This window comes from Aspergillus caelatus, assembly GCF_009193585.1.
Source record: "Aspergillus caelatus strain CBS 763.97 unplaced genomic scaffold BDV27scaffold_12, whole genome shotgun sequence".
Classification (NCBI taxonomy): Eukaryota; Fungi; Ascomycota; class Eurotiomycetes; order Eurotiales; family Aspergillaceae; genus Aspergillus; species Aspergillus caelatus.
Window position 1 is genome coordinate 228,255 of NW_022475275.1, and position 13,996 is coordinate 242,250.

At 48.4% G+C, this 13,996-nt stretch overlaps 5 protein-coding genes across 5 annotated transcripts; 3 read left to right on the forward strand and 2 right to left on the reverse strand.

The window, feature by feature from the left end:
- Positions 1 to 692: 692 nt before the first annotated feature.
- BDV27DRAFT_120979 (uncharacterized protein) lies at positions 693 to 1,382 on the reverse strand. The gene has a single exon (XM_032065251.1). The coding sequence runs from the start codon at positions 1,363 to 1,365 to the stop codon at positions 886 to 888; it is 480 nt and encodes a 159-aa protein (XP_031932518.1). The 5' UTR covers positions 1,366 to 1,382; the 3' UTR covers positions 693 to 885.
- Positions 1,383 to 5,376: 3,994 nt separating this feature from the next.
- On the forward strand, positions 5,377 to 7,615 carry nimT (putative tyrosine protein phosphatase MIH1). Its single transcript, XM_032078112.1, has 4 exons — positions 5,377 to 5,784; positions 5,857 to 5,924; positions 5,982 to 6,195; positions 6,258 to 7,615. The coding sequence occupies exons 1-4, from the start codon at positions 5,549 to 5,551 to the stop codon at positions 7,381 to 7,383; spliced, it is 1,644 nt and encodes a 547-aa protein (XP_031932519.1). The 5' UTR covers positions 5,377 to 5,548; the 3' UTR covers positions 7,384 to 7,615.
- An 853-nt stretch (positions 7,616 to 8,468) lies between these two features.
- On the forward strand, positions 8,469 to 9,371 carry sld5 (putative GINS DNA replication complex subunit Sld5; the record flags this gene model as incomplete). Its single annotated transcript, XM_032071713.1, has 2 exons — positions 8,469 to 8,645; positions 8,736 to 9,371. The coding sequence occupies 2 exons, from the start codon at positions 8,469 to 8,471 to the stop codon at positions 9,369 to 9,371; spliced, it is 813 nt and encodes a 270-aa protein (XP_031932520.1).
- Positions 9,372 to 9,656: 285 nt separating this feature from the next.
- On the reverse strand, positions 9,657 to 12,860 carry BDV27DRAFT_9801 (cullin family protein). The gene is made up of 4 exons (XM_032078116.1): positions 12,630 to 12,860; positions 12,086 to 12,472; positions 10,167 to 12,031; positions 9,657 to 10,104 (listed from the first exon to the last, which is right to left on the reverse strand). Exons 1-4 carry the CDS (start codon positions 12,669 to 12,671, stop codon positions 9,933 to 9,935), a joined length of 2,466 nt encoding a protein of 821 aa, XP_031932521.1. The 5' UTR covers positions 12,672 to 12,860; the 3' UTR covers positions 9,657 to 9,932.
- Positions 12,861 to 13,003: 143 nt separating this feature from the next.
- Positions 13,004 to 13,964, forward strand: BDV27DRAFT_120988 (DNL-type zinc finger protein). The gene has a single exon (XM_032065253.1). It carries the CDS (start codon positions 13,101 to 13,103, stop codon positions 13,683 to 13,685), a length of 585 nt encoding a protein of 194 aa, XP_031932522.1. The 5' UTR covers positions 13,004 to 13,100; the 3' UTR covers positions 13,686 to 13,964.
- The last annotated feature ends 32 nt before the right edge of the window (positions 13,965 to 13,996 follow it).

Consider the following 13,996-nt stretch of genomic DNA (forward strand, 5'->3'; position numbering starts at 1 on the left):
GGGGGGGGGGGGGTTTGTTTACTAATTACTTGCATATTAACACGTATTGGTGCTGCAAGTGTTTGTTTATGTGTGTGGGTGTGGGTGTTTATTTTGCCCTCGCGTGAGAAATTGGTGGTTTGGGTGAGGGGTTTGCAGGCACGAGGGTGTGGTGGGATACATGGGGATGAATATTGATTGATATCAATGGATAGTCCGGTGGCGAAGATATGATCATGTATGAACTCCGTACGCGACAGGACTCTATCGAGGATCTAAGTTTCAGGATCTCTTCCACTATCACGGGTAAAAAAGTATATCGGGCAGGACCAGGACAACTCAATCAATGTGCACGGTCGTCGATATACGAGCGGAGAAAGTCAGACAGACCAAACAATATGCATGGATCGGATCTCATACCGAGTCCTAATCAATGATAATCGACCACATCAGTCGCCATCTGCAAGTTTTTAGATTTCCATTGATCGAGGGATGGACGTGGGGTTGCATCGCATCCAGATCCGTGGCAGATAGGAGTTTATAAATAATAAGCTTTGAGCTACTTAACTTTCGGTGCCTACGTTATGTATGGGGGAGGATATTGATTCAGGGTGTCTAATAAAAAAAAAAAAAAAAAAAACTCCTAGATTGAGGCCATTTGAGTCTGAGGGAAAGATGTCGATTGTTTGAAAGAGTAGTACAGAACTATACTAGTGGATAATTATTTTATGACTTGAATAAATAAGAGAGTTAATGGGGTGCCAGTAAATGTCAGACTTTGGAACCACGCACATGGAGCGCGGGCGGCAAACGCCAAGAATGCGGTGGATGGACGAATAGAAAGGCGAGGTTAGTCCGGACTGGGTTTAGTCAGTGAGCAGCCATGCGAGAGTAAGGCTGTTAGTGTCAAGTGAGTTCTGTTAGTCGTCGAGCTACAGGTGCTTTGGTCATTAGCACGACTAATAGCTCTGCCGATCGCTCCCAGGTCGAGATAATCAGTAGACTACCCTCAAAAAGGGAAGGGGAGGGTTTTGATAAGGGCTGTGTATGTACTGTAGCTCGAAAATAGATTATCTCTGGAGATAGGGACCCAAGCGCAGGGTGGAATAATTGGTGAAATCTCACACGTGTAGTTTGGGAAATGTGGGAATCAACCTTGCAAGCAAAAAGCAAGGTGAATGAGGAGGATCGGCAGCAGGGTGATATCATTGAAGTCAACCCAGCGGCCAAGTCACGGGACTGCGCATAATGGTCGCGTCTCTGGGTCTCGGTTCCAAGGTTCAGTTTGTTTACTAGTTCACGACCCATGGACAACCATGGACAACATACTACCTTATCTGTAGATTTGTATATGCAAGCAGTAGTGCTGACGTCTAGACACGGCATAGAGTTTTTGAAACAAGAGTCATGACATCGGACGCGGGGTCAAGGAAGAACAAAGCTGGGAGATGCAAGAAATCCTTTCTTTTTCTCTTTCCCCCACCTCATGTGACATCACCATTCTACCCACTTTTTTTTTTTTTGTTTTTCGAGGTTGAGCAATATTTAGTAACAAGTTTCAAGTACGTATTCCGTGCACAATGGATAAAGACCGAGTAAAGTTGCAGAGAGACAAAGTAGCACGAGCGCTAAAAGAGCCCCGACGGGCCAATGAAATAGCTAAGGCAGGGCAAACCCCGCAGGGGAGACTCGGGCCAAGGCTCCAAGGCTCTGATGTGCGACGGCCAGACCGAAACAACTGGTGAGGTGACGATGATGCCCTAGCCCGGACCTCGGAGTTGTCTGGATTGGTCGTCAGGTTGAATTCAATGCAATGCGCAGCACATGGTCTTGTCACGGCGGCTACGATGGATGATGGATCGCAATCCTAGTCGTCTCACTCGTTACTAACCTCCCACCCTAGAGATCGGAGGGCCCGAGATACGATGATAGTCACCACTAGTCCCTCCGTTCTTGCCGACCGCGACAGCTCAGCTGAATGTCAAGCGACGCCCAAAAGCTTACAAATGTTGCGATCGGGCCAATGCGCAAAAGCAATCGCACAAACTAAAAAATTTAGACCGAATCTGTCGCAAAATGAATATTATTGCCATTGGGCCCTTCGCGATCCGGCCGTCTCAAGCGACCCTATGAGCCTCAAGATAACGATTTCCGATCCATGGCGTAATATTCGCTCAAATTGGATCTTCTCTGCTCCGCGACGGCTCCGACATGGACCGGGATAAACATTGGCGCCAACCGGTGTCTCAAGAGGTGAGGGGCTGCGGCGTAATGGGGTAGCAGTCTCTTGCAAGGCTCAACGAAGGCAAGACGACATTCGTTTGTTTGACGTTCCCCATTTGTGGCGGTGTAGGAGCTAGGAGTTAGTTAGATTATTAGATAGTAAGTCCAACTTCCATACATAGTTGGTCGTTGCAGCGTCTCCAACTGGCCGATAGGATCATTCCGTGCGCAGTGGCGGATTGCTCAGCACGTGTGGGCTCTAGACCGATAATGCACGATCGAAGAAAGCCGATCCATCAGGGCGGAGACCTCAAGAAACCTAGAGCATAGCCCATAATAAATTAAAGGATTTGATTAGCTAGTACCATTGGTGACGTCGTCAACTGGGGGGGACTAGTTGCGATATGTTCCCCACATACGCCGCTGGGAAGGTGAGCAAAGGAAAATGAAAGTCAAAACGGCCCAGGGAAAAGGCAATTATTCCCTTGACAAATCGCGTCAACTGACAATTAGGAATCGATAGCAACATTTGTAAGGTTACTTGCGGTATGAGGGGAAAGACAAGAATAGGAACAGTACAAGGAAGGCTCTAGTAGGAAGGGATGAAGATATCCCTTGGCAAGACTAGCAAGAATGCTGAAGCGCGTCCGAATCGGAACCATAGTGATCCTGAGTACAGTTACTCCGCAAGTAAGGACACACTATGTCTTCCAATGTATGACGAACACCACTGCAGGGAGGACTGTGCACCTGGAGATCGATTGATATGCCTCGTGTTAAGATATCAATTTCCTGAGAGCTACAATTTACCTCCCTCCTCATCGGGTAAGTGTATTATTCGAACCGAACGGTCCGTTACCATGCCCGAGGCTCAAATAGTTCTGCACGATTGGCATGTAGATCGTAAGATATCCCAAAAGTCATCTGAAAGTCAAGATATCTTCAATGGATATCACTGCCGCATGTGGTGAGTTCCTTGGCATGCTGGACGTGAGAAGGTTCGTAAAGGCATTCCCTCATTGGGCTCATCCGACCATCTCACCGCATTTCGGTTATGCTCTAGAAATAATTGAGATGTTGCAGTGTCTTCTGTACCCTCTTCGCCCCCCACAGGTCCTATAGCTAGAAGTTGATGTAGGTTATATGGATATAGGGTTTGATGGGGAACTAGTTAACTCGGAGATTTACGTCTCTTCTGGAGTTGTGCAGGATTAACCCTACTATTGGATTGACTACTGAGAGGTGTACCGCACTACAGGAACTTCACAACTGACAGCTTACCGGTTTGGGGAAATTCAATCTGACCTGGAATTTCCGTTCCTGAGACTCAGACTCCGGACAAGCTCTTTTTTCCGACTGAGTGGAGCGAGTGGAGATGTTATTAGATTCGATCTGTCTTTTTTGGTATTCTTTGGGAACTGAAATTAATGGGACCCTAAAAAAAAAAAGAAGATAAATGGACCGGCACAAACGGATAGACTAAGATGAATTTTACTCTGAGCCTATTAACTTTTTTTTCTTTTTCATTTTTCCTTTTTTTTCGCTCTCAATTTTTCTTAATATCGAACCGTTCATGACCCTTTTTTCCGACTAAGACGGAAACTTAATGGTGAAACTGCATGGGATTGCCTAGCGTATGTTAGGAGTTTAAGAAAGACAAGAAGGAATAGGAGCCTCCTCTTGGAGGACTTTCAACAGTAAATAATACAATGAACAGTTTGAGTAATATCGTTCTTGCTCCTCTGACCGATAAAAATATAAAAAAAAACCGTTACGACAGCAAACGGTGGTTGTCCCACTCATAGTACATGAAACCTGTCAAAAGGAGGACCCAATATTTAGTAAAAGAAAAGGAAAAGAAGAAAGAAAATCCTTCGGTAGCCCGTGAGACAGGCACGATCATGCCTCAGCCAGCCAGGGAAGATTTGGTACAGCAGCAGCGGGTAAAGCAGTAAGGACGCTGATAGGCGAAGGGTTGCTGAGCAGCCGCTAGCGTTACTGATGGCGGCAAGGGAGTCCCGGCAACGAGGGGGGCCCAGAGCCCTAGACGCTGGCTAGTCCTCGCCGTACGGGTACCTACCTCTCTGACTTACATACTGTACGTATAGTATGTATGATACCCGTACCAGACCTATGATGTATGTACCCTGTAGGTACTTCGGAGCGCCAAAACCCACCGGGGCACTACCTGTGAGGTACATACGTCGCTATGCTGTCAGAGTTGGAACTTTTTGCTCAATTCTGGAATTACTGTTTCAAGCAAACGGTTGGAAATAACTTAATCCCCTTGAAGAAAAGAAAGAAAGAAAGGGTTTTTCAATAGATCTTCTAAATTTACTAAGGATAGTAAGGGCTTGCAATGCGATATCCCTTTGATAGTGATTTTTAATTTTTAATTTTTGGAGCCCATTCTTTCGCCCGTCCGCAGGGCTATAGAGGAAGGGCGAGAGAGCGCCGGGGTGAAGATTCCAAACCGGTTCGACACAGGTTTCTGACGCAGATGAACCAAACCAGCCTAGTCCCGTCTTGTACCAGAAGCTAACTTGTCGTCGCTTAAGCTCTTTCTGAGCATCTGGAGATCCATCCCCACTTTTGCGTTGCCATTGCAACAAGATCATCCCTTCAGCTTCACTTTCTCCTCTTTTTTTCACTTCTTCTCTTTCTTTTCTCTGGGTCTTCTAAGTATCTGTCCATTCTTCTTTTAAGTCTAGGACTGTTCCTCATTTCCCATGCTTCATTTCTCGAGCTATCCTCAGGCCCAGTCCCGTGTCCCAGTCTCCGACAAACCCTCTGCTTCGGTAAGTTTCCTCCAATGCATTAGCGTACCAACTCTCCTCCCCTAAGATTGTCAGCCTGATGCTGATGTCAGTACTTAGAATGCTAACCTAGTCTCCGTTGCTCATTAGCCCCTCGCCTGTCTCTCCCCATCTTCAAATCTTGCTCCAACGTTGACGCCCCGGGTTACCTTTGTTCGAATTTTCGGCCAGCCATGTCGCTCTAGACGCACGGCTTCGTCACGAGGAAGTACCGGTACATGCTGGTTAGCTGAGGGATTCTGAAGCCGCTCTTCAACCATCCGATTAGTGAAGTCTGGGTTCAACACTCCGCAATTGGGCAACAGGAACATACGAGAGTTGGGTGGTTACCGTTCCGACAGAGACGCCTCCACCTACCGTGTAGTATATGCCGGGTAGATAGTGTACGGCATAACTGTCTTCTTCTACTTCTCTGTTCTTTTCTGGTTCTGGTTCTTTTTACTTTTCTTACTTTTCTTTCAACTCCACCATTCGACTGCGGCGTTCTTGCGAGTTTGAGGCATTAGGGAAGAAACAAGCATTCTGCAACAATGGAACACTCATCCCCGTTGGCTGCTATGCAGCCCCCATCTGTGCTCTTCGGACACTGTTTTCGTTCGGATGCAAGGACATCCTACCCTACGTTTGGTCTCAATTCAAACAGTTTCAACTTCAAAGATTTATCTATGAAAAAAGCCCATGGTGCCGATTACTTCAATGTAAAAGGTACATCTCCTACCGCGAGTCTCGCGGCTGATCTATCTCAAAATTTCCATATTGATCAGAGGTTTGTCCACTTCTTTGTGCCCCTTGTCTTTGTGTTATTGCGTGTTCAAAGAAGCACACTGACCAAATATAGTCCCCAAGTGGCTACTCCACGGCGATCTTTGTTCTCCTCCAACCTTTTTGGGAACGGTAACAGGCGTGGTAAGAGTTGATGTGTTATAGTGCATGAAGGACTGGGATTGCTCATCAAGTTTATAGAGGAAGCGATGACAACACCTCCACTGACTTCCTCACCTGCAATGGATATCATGGAAATGTCGCCGTTACCGCACAAACCTCCGTTCAACGTTTTGGAAGCTGAACTCCGCACTCCTACAATCGAGATAACGTCCATGGACACGCCCATGAGATCTAATGCTGCAAGCCCGCTACAGGACTCGCCTTTGGTTGCACAAAAGGAAGGCCAGCATGAGTAAGAACCACAGCGTCAATAGATGAAGTGTATATCGGTCTGACAATATTTTCTCTCTATAGGAGGAGACGTCCAACCTTCCTTCGGCCCAGCCTAGCCAGGAGCAAAGCGCAATCCTTTCAGTTGGGCATGGTTAAGCCCGCACCGGAAAGCCAAGCACCACCGTTTAAATTCCAGAGCAAGGGAGCCAAGACCTCGTTAAGCACATCGGCTTCGTTGGAGGATATGTTTAATGAATCGCCACCACGCGAACGGTCGTCGCTGAGGAATCATTCATCCCACGGCTTGGTGAATCCGCGACTGAGACCCCCATTTAGCCGAGAGACGAGCCATGTTCGTGGAAATGGATCGCCGTCGGCGGCATCCATTCGCAAAAACTCGCACCCCATGATGCGCCCTCGTAAACAGTGCCGACGTTCGTTGAGCATGTTTGAGAACCCCGAGGATGTAATGGTCGAAAAAGAGGCTTCTTTTACATCAAATGCACCACTTCAGTCCATCTGCGACATCGAAGGAACCCCCAGCCTACAATTGCCTCACTTTTTACCTGAGGACCAGGCTGATACATTGCCTCGCATCGACAAGAGCATTCTCGTGGAACTCATGGATGGAAAATACAACGACCGTTTCGACAATATCATGATTATTGACTGTCGATTCGAGTACGAATATGAAGGTGGCCACATCAACGGGGCTGTGAACTACAACGACAAGGATAATCTTGCTGCGGAGCTGTTCGCCAGCCCTAAACCGAGGACGGCATTGGTTTTACACTGCGAGTATTCCGCACACCGGGCTCCCATTATGGCCAAATACATTCGCCATCAGGATCGTGCTTTTAACGTGGACCATTATCCCCATCTTACCTACCCGGATATGTACATTCTGGACGGGGGCTATAGCAGCTTCTTTTCTGACCATCGGACACTGTGCTTTCCCCAGAACTACGTCGAAATGTCTGCCAAGGAGCACGAGTTTGCCTGCGAGCGTGGCCTCGGGAAGGTCAAGCAGAGGTCTAAGTTGAGCCGCGCTCAAACTTTTGCTTTCGGTCAATCTCCCCATATGGAAGACAGCCCTACTGGGAGGTGTCGCAATGGCCTTGGAGACCGTAACCGATTATTAGGGTCTCCATTTGCTGCAAGCCCTGTCTCCGGACGCCTCTCCGGCCGACGCATGCTTTCCTACTGATGGACCCCTCGAATCGTCAGATTCCACTTCAACAGCCAGCCCTCGATATAATGATGCTATCCGGTGCTGTGCTAAGGTTTTGCCGCATTTCGTTGCACTGCAATATTTCGCATATATCCAGAGACCCTGGTTTTGGTTCGCTGTCTTACCCACTCGCTGGTCTTTCGAGAATATTGAGTTGCACCATGGGACTTGGAGGGTTTGGTCGCTGTCGAGCTAGCGCCTTACCACTCAAGTTCCTTTCCGTTCGTTTTGAATACTTTTCGCTTTCCTTCTCTTGGCCCGGTTAATAGAGCTTCAGCATTTTGCATTGATGACACGGCACCTTTTGACTCTACCATTTTATTGATTCGTCGTGCGCCTCTCGCCAGCCCGGCACTTTGATTACGTTTAGCGGATCCGATTCTTTCCTTCATCTCCGACCACTGGCCCTACACTTATTTCCTATGTCTTGAACGATTTTCCTACGTTATTCGCCCTTGCACTTTGCATTGGACCTGATCGCTATGATACCACGTCACCACTTGGCAGTTCCCCTTCTTGGATCTTTCCTTATTTTTCTCCTTATTGTCTTTTAATCCTCCCTCCCTATTTCTTGTATAACAAGCGAGGGAGCGACCCACTCCTCGCCGTACAATGTACATATTGATGTACGGCTCGTCAGAAGGGCGATAATGCACCCTGCACGACAGCGACGCCGAAAGCGATCACCCTGAGAGGGCAGATCTAATAGCTTCGGGAGCGTCGATGCACCTGTACATATACAAAACTCCCGCGTCGGTGAACTGACATCTAATGGGAAGGCCGGGGGATTAAGAACTAAAAGATAATTTCCTTTGTTGGAATGAAATGAAATAACTTGAAGAATTCATCCGCGTGCTCGAGCAATTTGATGAAAATCATGTAGATGTGTAGTCAGGATAACCAACCCACTATATAGAGCTGCGCGGAGTAGCCTGAGGCAACTTTAATTTTAGTCTCCGCCGCCGCCTTCGATTCCGCTCCGCTTCCCACAATTTATCCCACTCCATCGAGCTTCTTCCGCCCCAATGCTACGCGGCGCTTGATGAATTACACCCCCCGCCATGGATATCGATGACATCCTTGCCTCCGTTGATCGTAACGATGTCTCTACCCCCGAGTCCGCCGCACTGGACCACCAGTTGCTCACACGCTTCTGGGTCGCCGAGCGCGGCGTGTCGGAGCTCCTCCCATGGCCGGAAGCCCTGATGAATCGAATGATGGAGCGAGTCCGCAAGCAGGTAAATAAACCACCAAACCCCCAGCACCCCAAAATCTCCATAAAATCAGTCCACAGCTAACCCTATCCCCGTCGGGGAAAACCTATATAGATCGAAACAATCGAGGACCTAGCCGCCTCCTCCTCAGACCCCACCACTACCAATAACAGCAACAACAACCCAACCCTAAATCTCAAACTCTCAATCCTCCAAACCGACCTCTCTAGAACCCAATACCTCCTCCGCTCCATCCTCCGCCAACGCATCTCGAAACTCACAAAAAACAGCATGCACTACCTCCTCCGCGTCAGCTCTGCTGCCTCTTCCCAACCCTCCCAACAACACCCAGACTCCCAAAACAACTCCGACCAACAGCCCGAAGACTCCATCCCCGATCTAACCGCCGTGACTGACCCCTCGCCGCTATCATCACAGGAACTGGACTTCTTGCGCGCGCATCAGACGCTGCTGGCGGGGCATTTCGGGGCGTCATTTTTAGGCTCGTTTCCGGCGCAATTGAGACGCTTGGATGATAATGCGGGTGGGGTTAGTATGGTTCAGGGCCCGGATCCGAGAGAGGTGGTTTTTGTGAGGTGTCTTGTTGAAAGTGTGGGCGTTGTTGTGCCGCCTGGGGATGGGGTGGAGGTTGAGACGGTGGGTACGGAGATGCGGATGGGGGATGTTTGGGTTGTTCGGTGGGAGGGAGTTAGGGGGGCTTGGGAACGGGGGGAGGTGGAGGTTCTTTGATCTTTTTAAATTTTTTTTTTTTTACCCCTTATCTTTGTGATTGTCTTGGTTGTGAGATGGGTGGGTTTTGTTGAACCTGTGTTGTGGTGGTTTGTGTGCAATGCATGTATATATGTTGCTGATGCATCGTGGCGTTTAGGGTTGATGACTTGTGATACCTGATCTTTTCACTGCATTTCGGATATAGAATGTATGTGGTGCTTGTTATGCCAATGGGGTATGGTTATGTTGGATTTGGGTTTGAATGAACCCTTGTTGCGTTTTGTAATTGAAATTGTTGCGATCAATCACTCTATACATCGCTCGGCTCAACCTGGAGCGTCATCCTTCATAACCCTAATCTAGTAATTCAATATTCTCCAAGGATGCAGTAGAAGACAGAAGAAGTAAAAACGCCACACGATCTATAGCATGAACAATATCCGCCGTTGCGCCTGACCGCTAAGCCCAAATCACTGTCCATGCACACGAATAACAACGCCCAAAAAAGGAATAAAGGAATGGCACGCAATTGACCAGAAGGAGTCATTCTCTGTAGTAAGCGATGTGGTTAAAGAATGCTTAAGCGACGTATCCATATGTTGGCGGGTCTTCACCGACTCGTTCGAGATACTCGCGGTCGATCAAGCTCTCGATACGTCGCTTGATCATGTTCACGTCGGGAACGAAGCGGGCAGACAATTGGCTTAGAACCTCGCTCATGAGCTTGGAATGGACCAGCGTCTTTCGTTGTCTAGATGGTTGAAGCGTGGTTAGCTTCTGTCACGCCCAGATATATAGACCGGATTCACTTACTTCATGATTCGCACGACTGCAGCTTCGATGCTGGCACCACGCTCATCGTTCATTCGCTTTTCAGTTTCCTTTCTCTGGTCTTGGTTCTCCACCTTGTTGGCGCTGCCGCTCACAACACCAATGCGGACTTTCATGAACGGGCTCTGGAAGTCGTTGTTGAAGACGAATCTGTCGGTAGGTTTGACGTCCTTGCTCATGGGATCCTTCTTCAGGACCCGTGTCTTTGGCGCAACTGCAAGCGACTGCAGGTTGCGAATTAGGTCGTGGTCTGGAATCCTTGTCCGGGCCTGAATCTCTTCATACGTGAGAGACTCGCCCTGCGGGACGTCATTAAAAAGCAGCAGGATAACCATGGCATAAGTGGAGACATTAAGCTCATGCCGCTGGACCTTGCCGTTAGATCTGTGGAACGTAGCCCGGATATCTGCGGTGCCCATACTGGCCTGCCATGACAGTTTCCGGCCATTATGCTTGCTCAAATAGAACTGTTCGAAGCTTTGTCTCAGGTTGTCAATTTCCTTGGGGAAGATGCAAGAAAGCTGAACGTCATCGCCTTTAATACTAGACATGGCCTCCATAGGCCACATAGTACTCGTAAGGACGTTGATCTCTAAATCAACGGGCTTCTGGTCGGGATCTCCTGCCCGCCGAATATGTTCCTTGTAGCTAGCAGTTAAGTCCTCGGAAACCGTCATATCCTTGAACATGGATTCTAAGCGTTGCGTGAACTGGTTTCCGACCTCCATCTTCATCTTGGATATCATCTGCCGCTCCGCATCCATGCTAACTGAGCGCTTCATCAGAAGACGCCGGGATAGGTGTTTCTTGTAGTACGCCTCAAAGAGATCCTTATCCTTCACATAGCGTAGAAGGGTAATGCCGTTGTCCAAAAGAGCATCCACTTCAGTCTCTGTTTTGCCTTTAATTCCCTTTTTCAAATTCTCATCAAAAAAGAGAGACAGATACTCTGAGCTGCGCGTGTTTGAGTTGATGAACTCTGAGAAACTCGTCGTGATGGCGCTTTGCATCGTCGGATCGGACCGGAATGATTCCTCCCAGATCTTGTCGAACTTGATCTTCAACCCTAAGACATCGTCGACCCATTTAATAGCGGACACTGTCTGCTGGTTCACAGGCTTCTCAGCAGGTTTCTTTCCGCCCTCGGCGGTCTTTTCTGCCGATTTTGTGGGTTGAGCTTGTGCTGCTGCAACTGCAGACTTATTGATCTCGTCTCCCATCTCCACTATGCGCTTCTGAACGGCAGCAGTTAAAGGTGTCTTTTTACTGTCTACCCTTGCGCTCAGTACATAGACATTTCGTAGAACATCCATGCGATCATTGTCGAGCATATTCTTGACACCGGTGCCTTCTAGGTTGATAACTTCCGCAATGTTTGAGCCGATCAGCTCCTTATCTAGTACGTCTTTAATCTTCGGCTCCGACAATGGTGACAGCGTTGAGAGACAGCGTGCCCCTTCTTCCGCTATGCGGTCGGAGGCAGCTTTACAGAATGTAGCAGCGTCTCCCGTCTCTAGCAGCCGCCGTCCTTCTGCCCTGTAGAAGACTTTACTCGTCTCAATAAATGCCGGCTCGAACATAGTTAGGTAAAGCTTTGATGATTCCTCTTCAGTTATCGTTTCATAGAGACCCTCCAGCATATAAATGCAATGCCGAATTAGCAGTCGGTTTATCATTTGCCCTGATCGTTCCAGCTGGATCATGAAGAGAACAGTAGATTTGAGCACATCGGCAACCGTCGACTCTGTATCGGCACGAACTGCAGATCGTAGCACAAAGTCACGAAACAAAGCCATGGATGCGACGTATATCGAAGGTTTCTTATGGTCTGCCGAAACGACTCGATCCTAGAATAACCCGGTCAACTTTGGTCAATCAAACACATCAGCACAAGGCCATACCATGTACATGAGAACGTCCGTAATCATTCCCATGGAAATCTGGTGATCCTCCCAGGCCTCCCTTAACACATTTAGAAACTTTTCTCCGGTATCCCTCCGCTCATTTTCTTGATCTTGAATTTCGGTATGGTCCTTCGCCTGGAGTAGAATAGACGAGATTGCTGCAGTCACCCGCTTCTGTACTTCGGTATCAAGCCATTCTTGCTCAAGTTTCTTGACCCGTTCATATAGCTCGTCACCGCGCATCATCAGCACGATGTTGTAGGCATTCCGGTATAACTGTTCGAAAGAGAGATTGGATGCATCTTTCGTATGGATCTTCTTCAAGGACGTTGACAAACCTTCCCAGTTTGTTTCAAAGTCATCGGTTTTGTTGGTGTTGAGACCCTAATACAGCCTGGGTTAGTTGAGCCATTTTTATACAGTGCCACTCGATGACTTTCATAGTCCGAAGTCCGAAGTACACCCGACGGCGGCGTAGGATTTAATCCTTCACCTGTTAAAGGGTCGGGATAATTATAACGGATCGGGAATAATAGCTTACCCTCCGTGGAGCACGGATCTTCTGCCTTGCCCTCATAGCCATCTTCCGCTATATTGGCACTTTGCCATCCACTTCCTCAGTGTTGGTCTTGCGCGCGGGGCAGTCAAAGGAGCAGTTGGACTTTGGCGAACACAGATTGAGTGGAGATTTAGACCTAATGGGGGCTTTGTAAGCCTCAAATGAAGAAGATACCGTCCAAGATGAACTCCTTCCAGCAATTTCAGCACCGCTTCAAAACAAGTGTGGAGTAGATGTACTGCAGATTGATGCCGCGGAGGGCAGAGAGGGTGGAAAAACAGAAAGTCCGGCGCAAGTTGAACACTTTCTCCGTCATTGCCCTCCGCCATTCTCACGACCATTCCTTCAACTTTCGGGTTTATACCAGGCTCCGTGGGCAAGCTATACCAGAGTCGAACATTTCAAATCGGTGGCTTCCCTACTATTCTTTAAACTCACCTTCCCGGCCTCGCCATGCGCTCATTCACATCTTTTCCTCGAGGCCTCCGTGCCATCCAAAGCTCTCTTCCCCGAACAGTCATCTCGCGCCCTACATCCAGACCTTTCTCGCAACTGATCAACCGCCCCACCCGATCATCTCCCGCACTTTCCTGGGCTTCGGCCAGAATCACCGTACCGGCATCTACATTCCGTCACAACTCTAGTTCCGCAAAGCCTCTCACGGATCAGGCCGCGGACGCCGCCAGAGATGCGGAGAACGAAGAACAGAACAGAAAACGCCGGGAACAAGAACCAGCCTACCAAATCACCTTCACATGCAAGCCGTGCGGCGAGCGTTCGTCCCACCGTATGTCCAAGCAGGGTTATCACCGCGGGACGGTCGTGATCCGTTGTCCGTCCTGTAAGAATCGGCACATCATCAGCGACCACCTCAATATTTTCTACGACAAGAAGACGACATTGGAGGATATCTTGGCTGAGCAGGGAAACAAACTGAAGCGGGGGTATGTGGAAGGAGATATGGAGTTCTGGGATGATGGATCGGTGACCCCGAAGGAGGGTGAGGAGGCGAAGTCCGACCAGGGACAGTTGCCTTAATCTACTCGTCGCGTTTCGACGCGGGGTTCTAATGGATAATGAAAAGAGGTCTGGCTATCGAGTGAATATCTGCATTTGGAGAGTTGCGCTACAAAAAGTCTGCATAGAGTTGCTGATTTAGAAACACATGGGTATACAGGCGTTGTTGGTTGTCCGATTTAGATACCTCTGTGACATTATATACACTCTGCTCTTGCGACCTGTACTAATATTATAACTTGGATGGATATATTTTGTACTATTAACAGCAAATAATCTATTCCGTTACCCTCCGCTCAACGCCTTTTTCTTTTGTATAAACCTGTATGCGA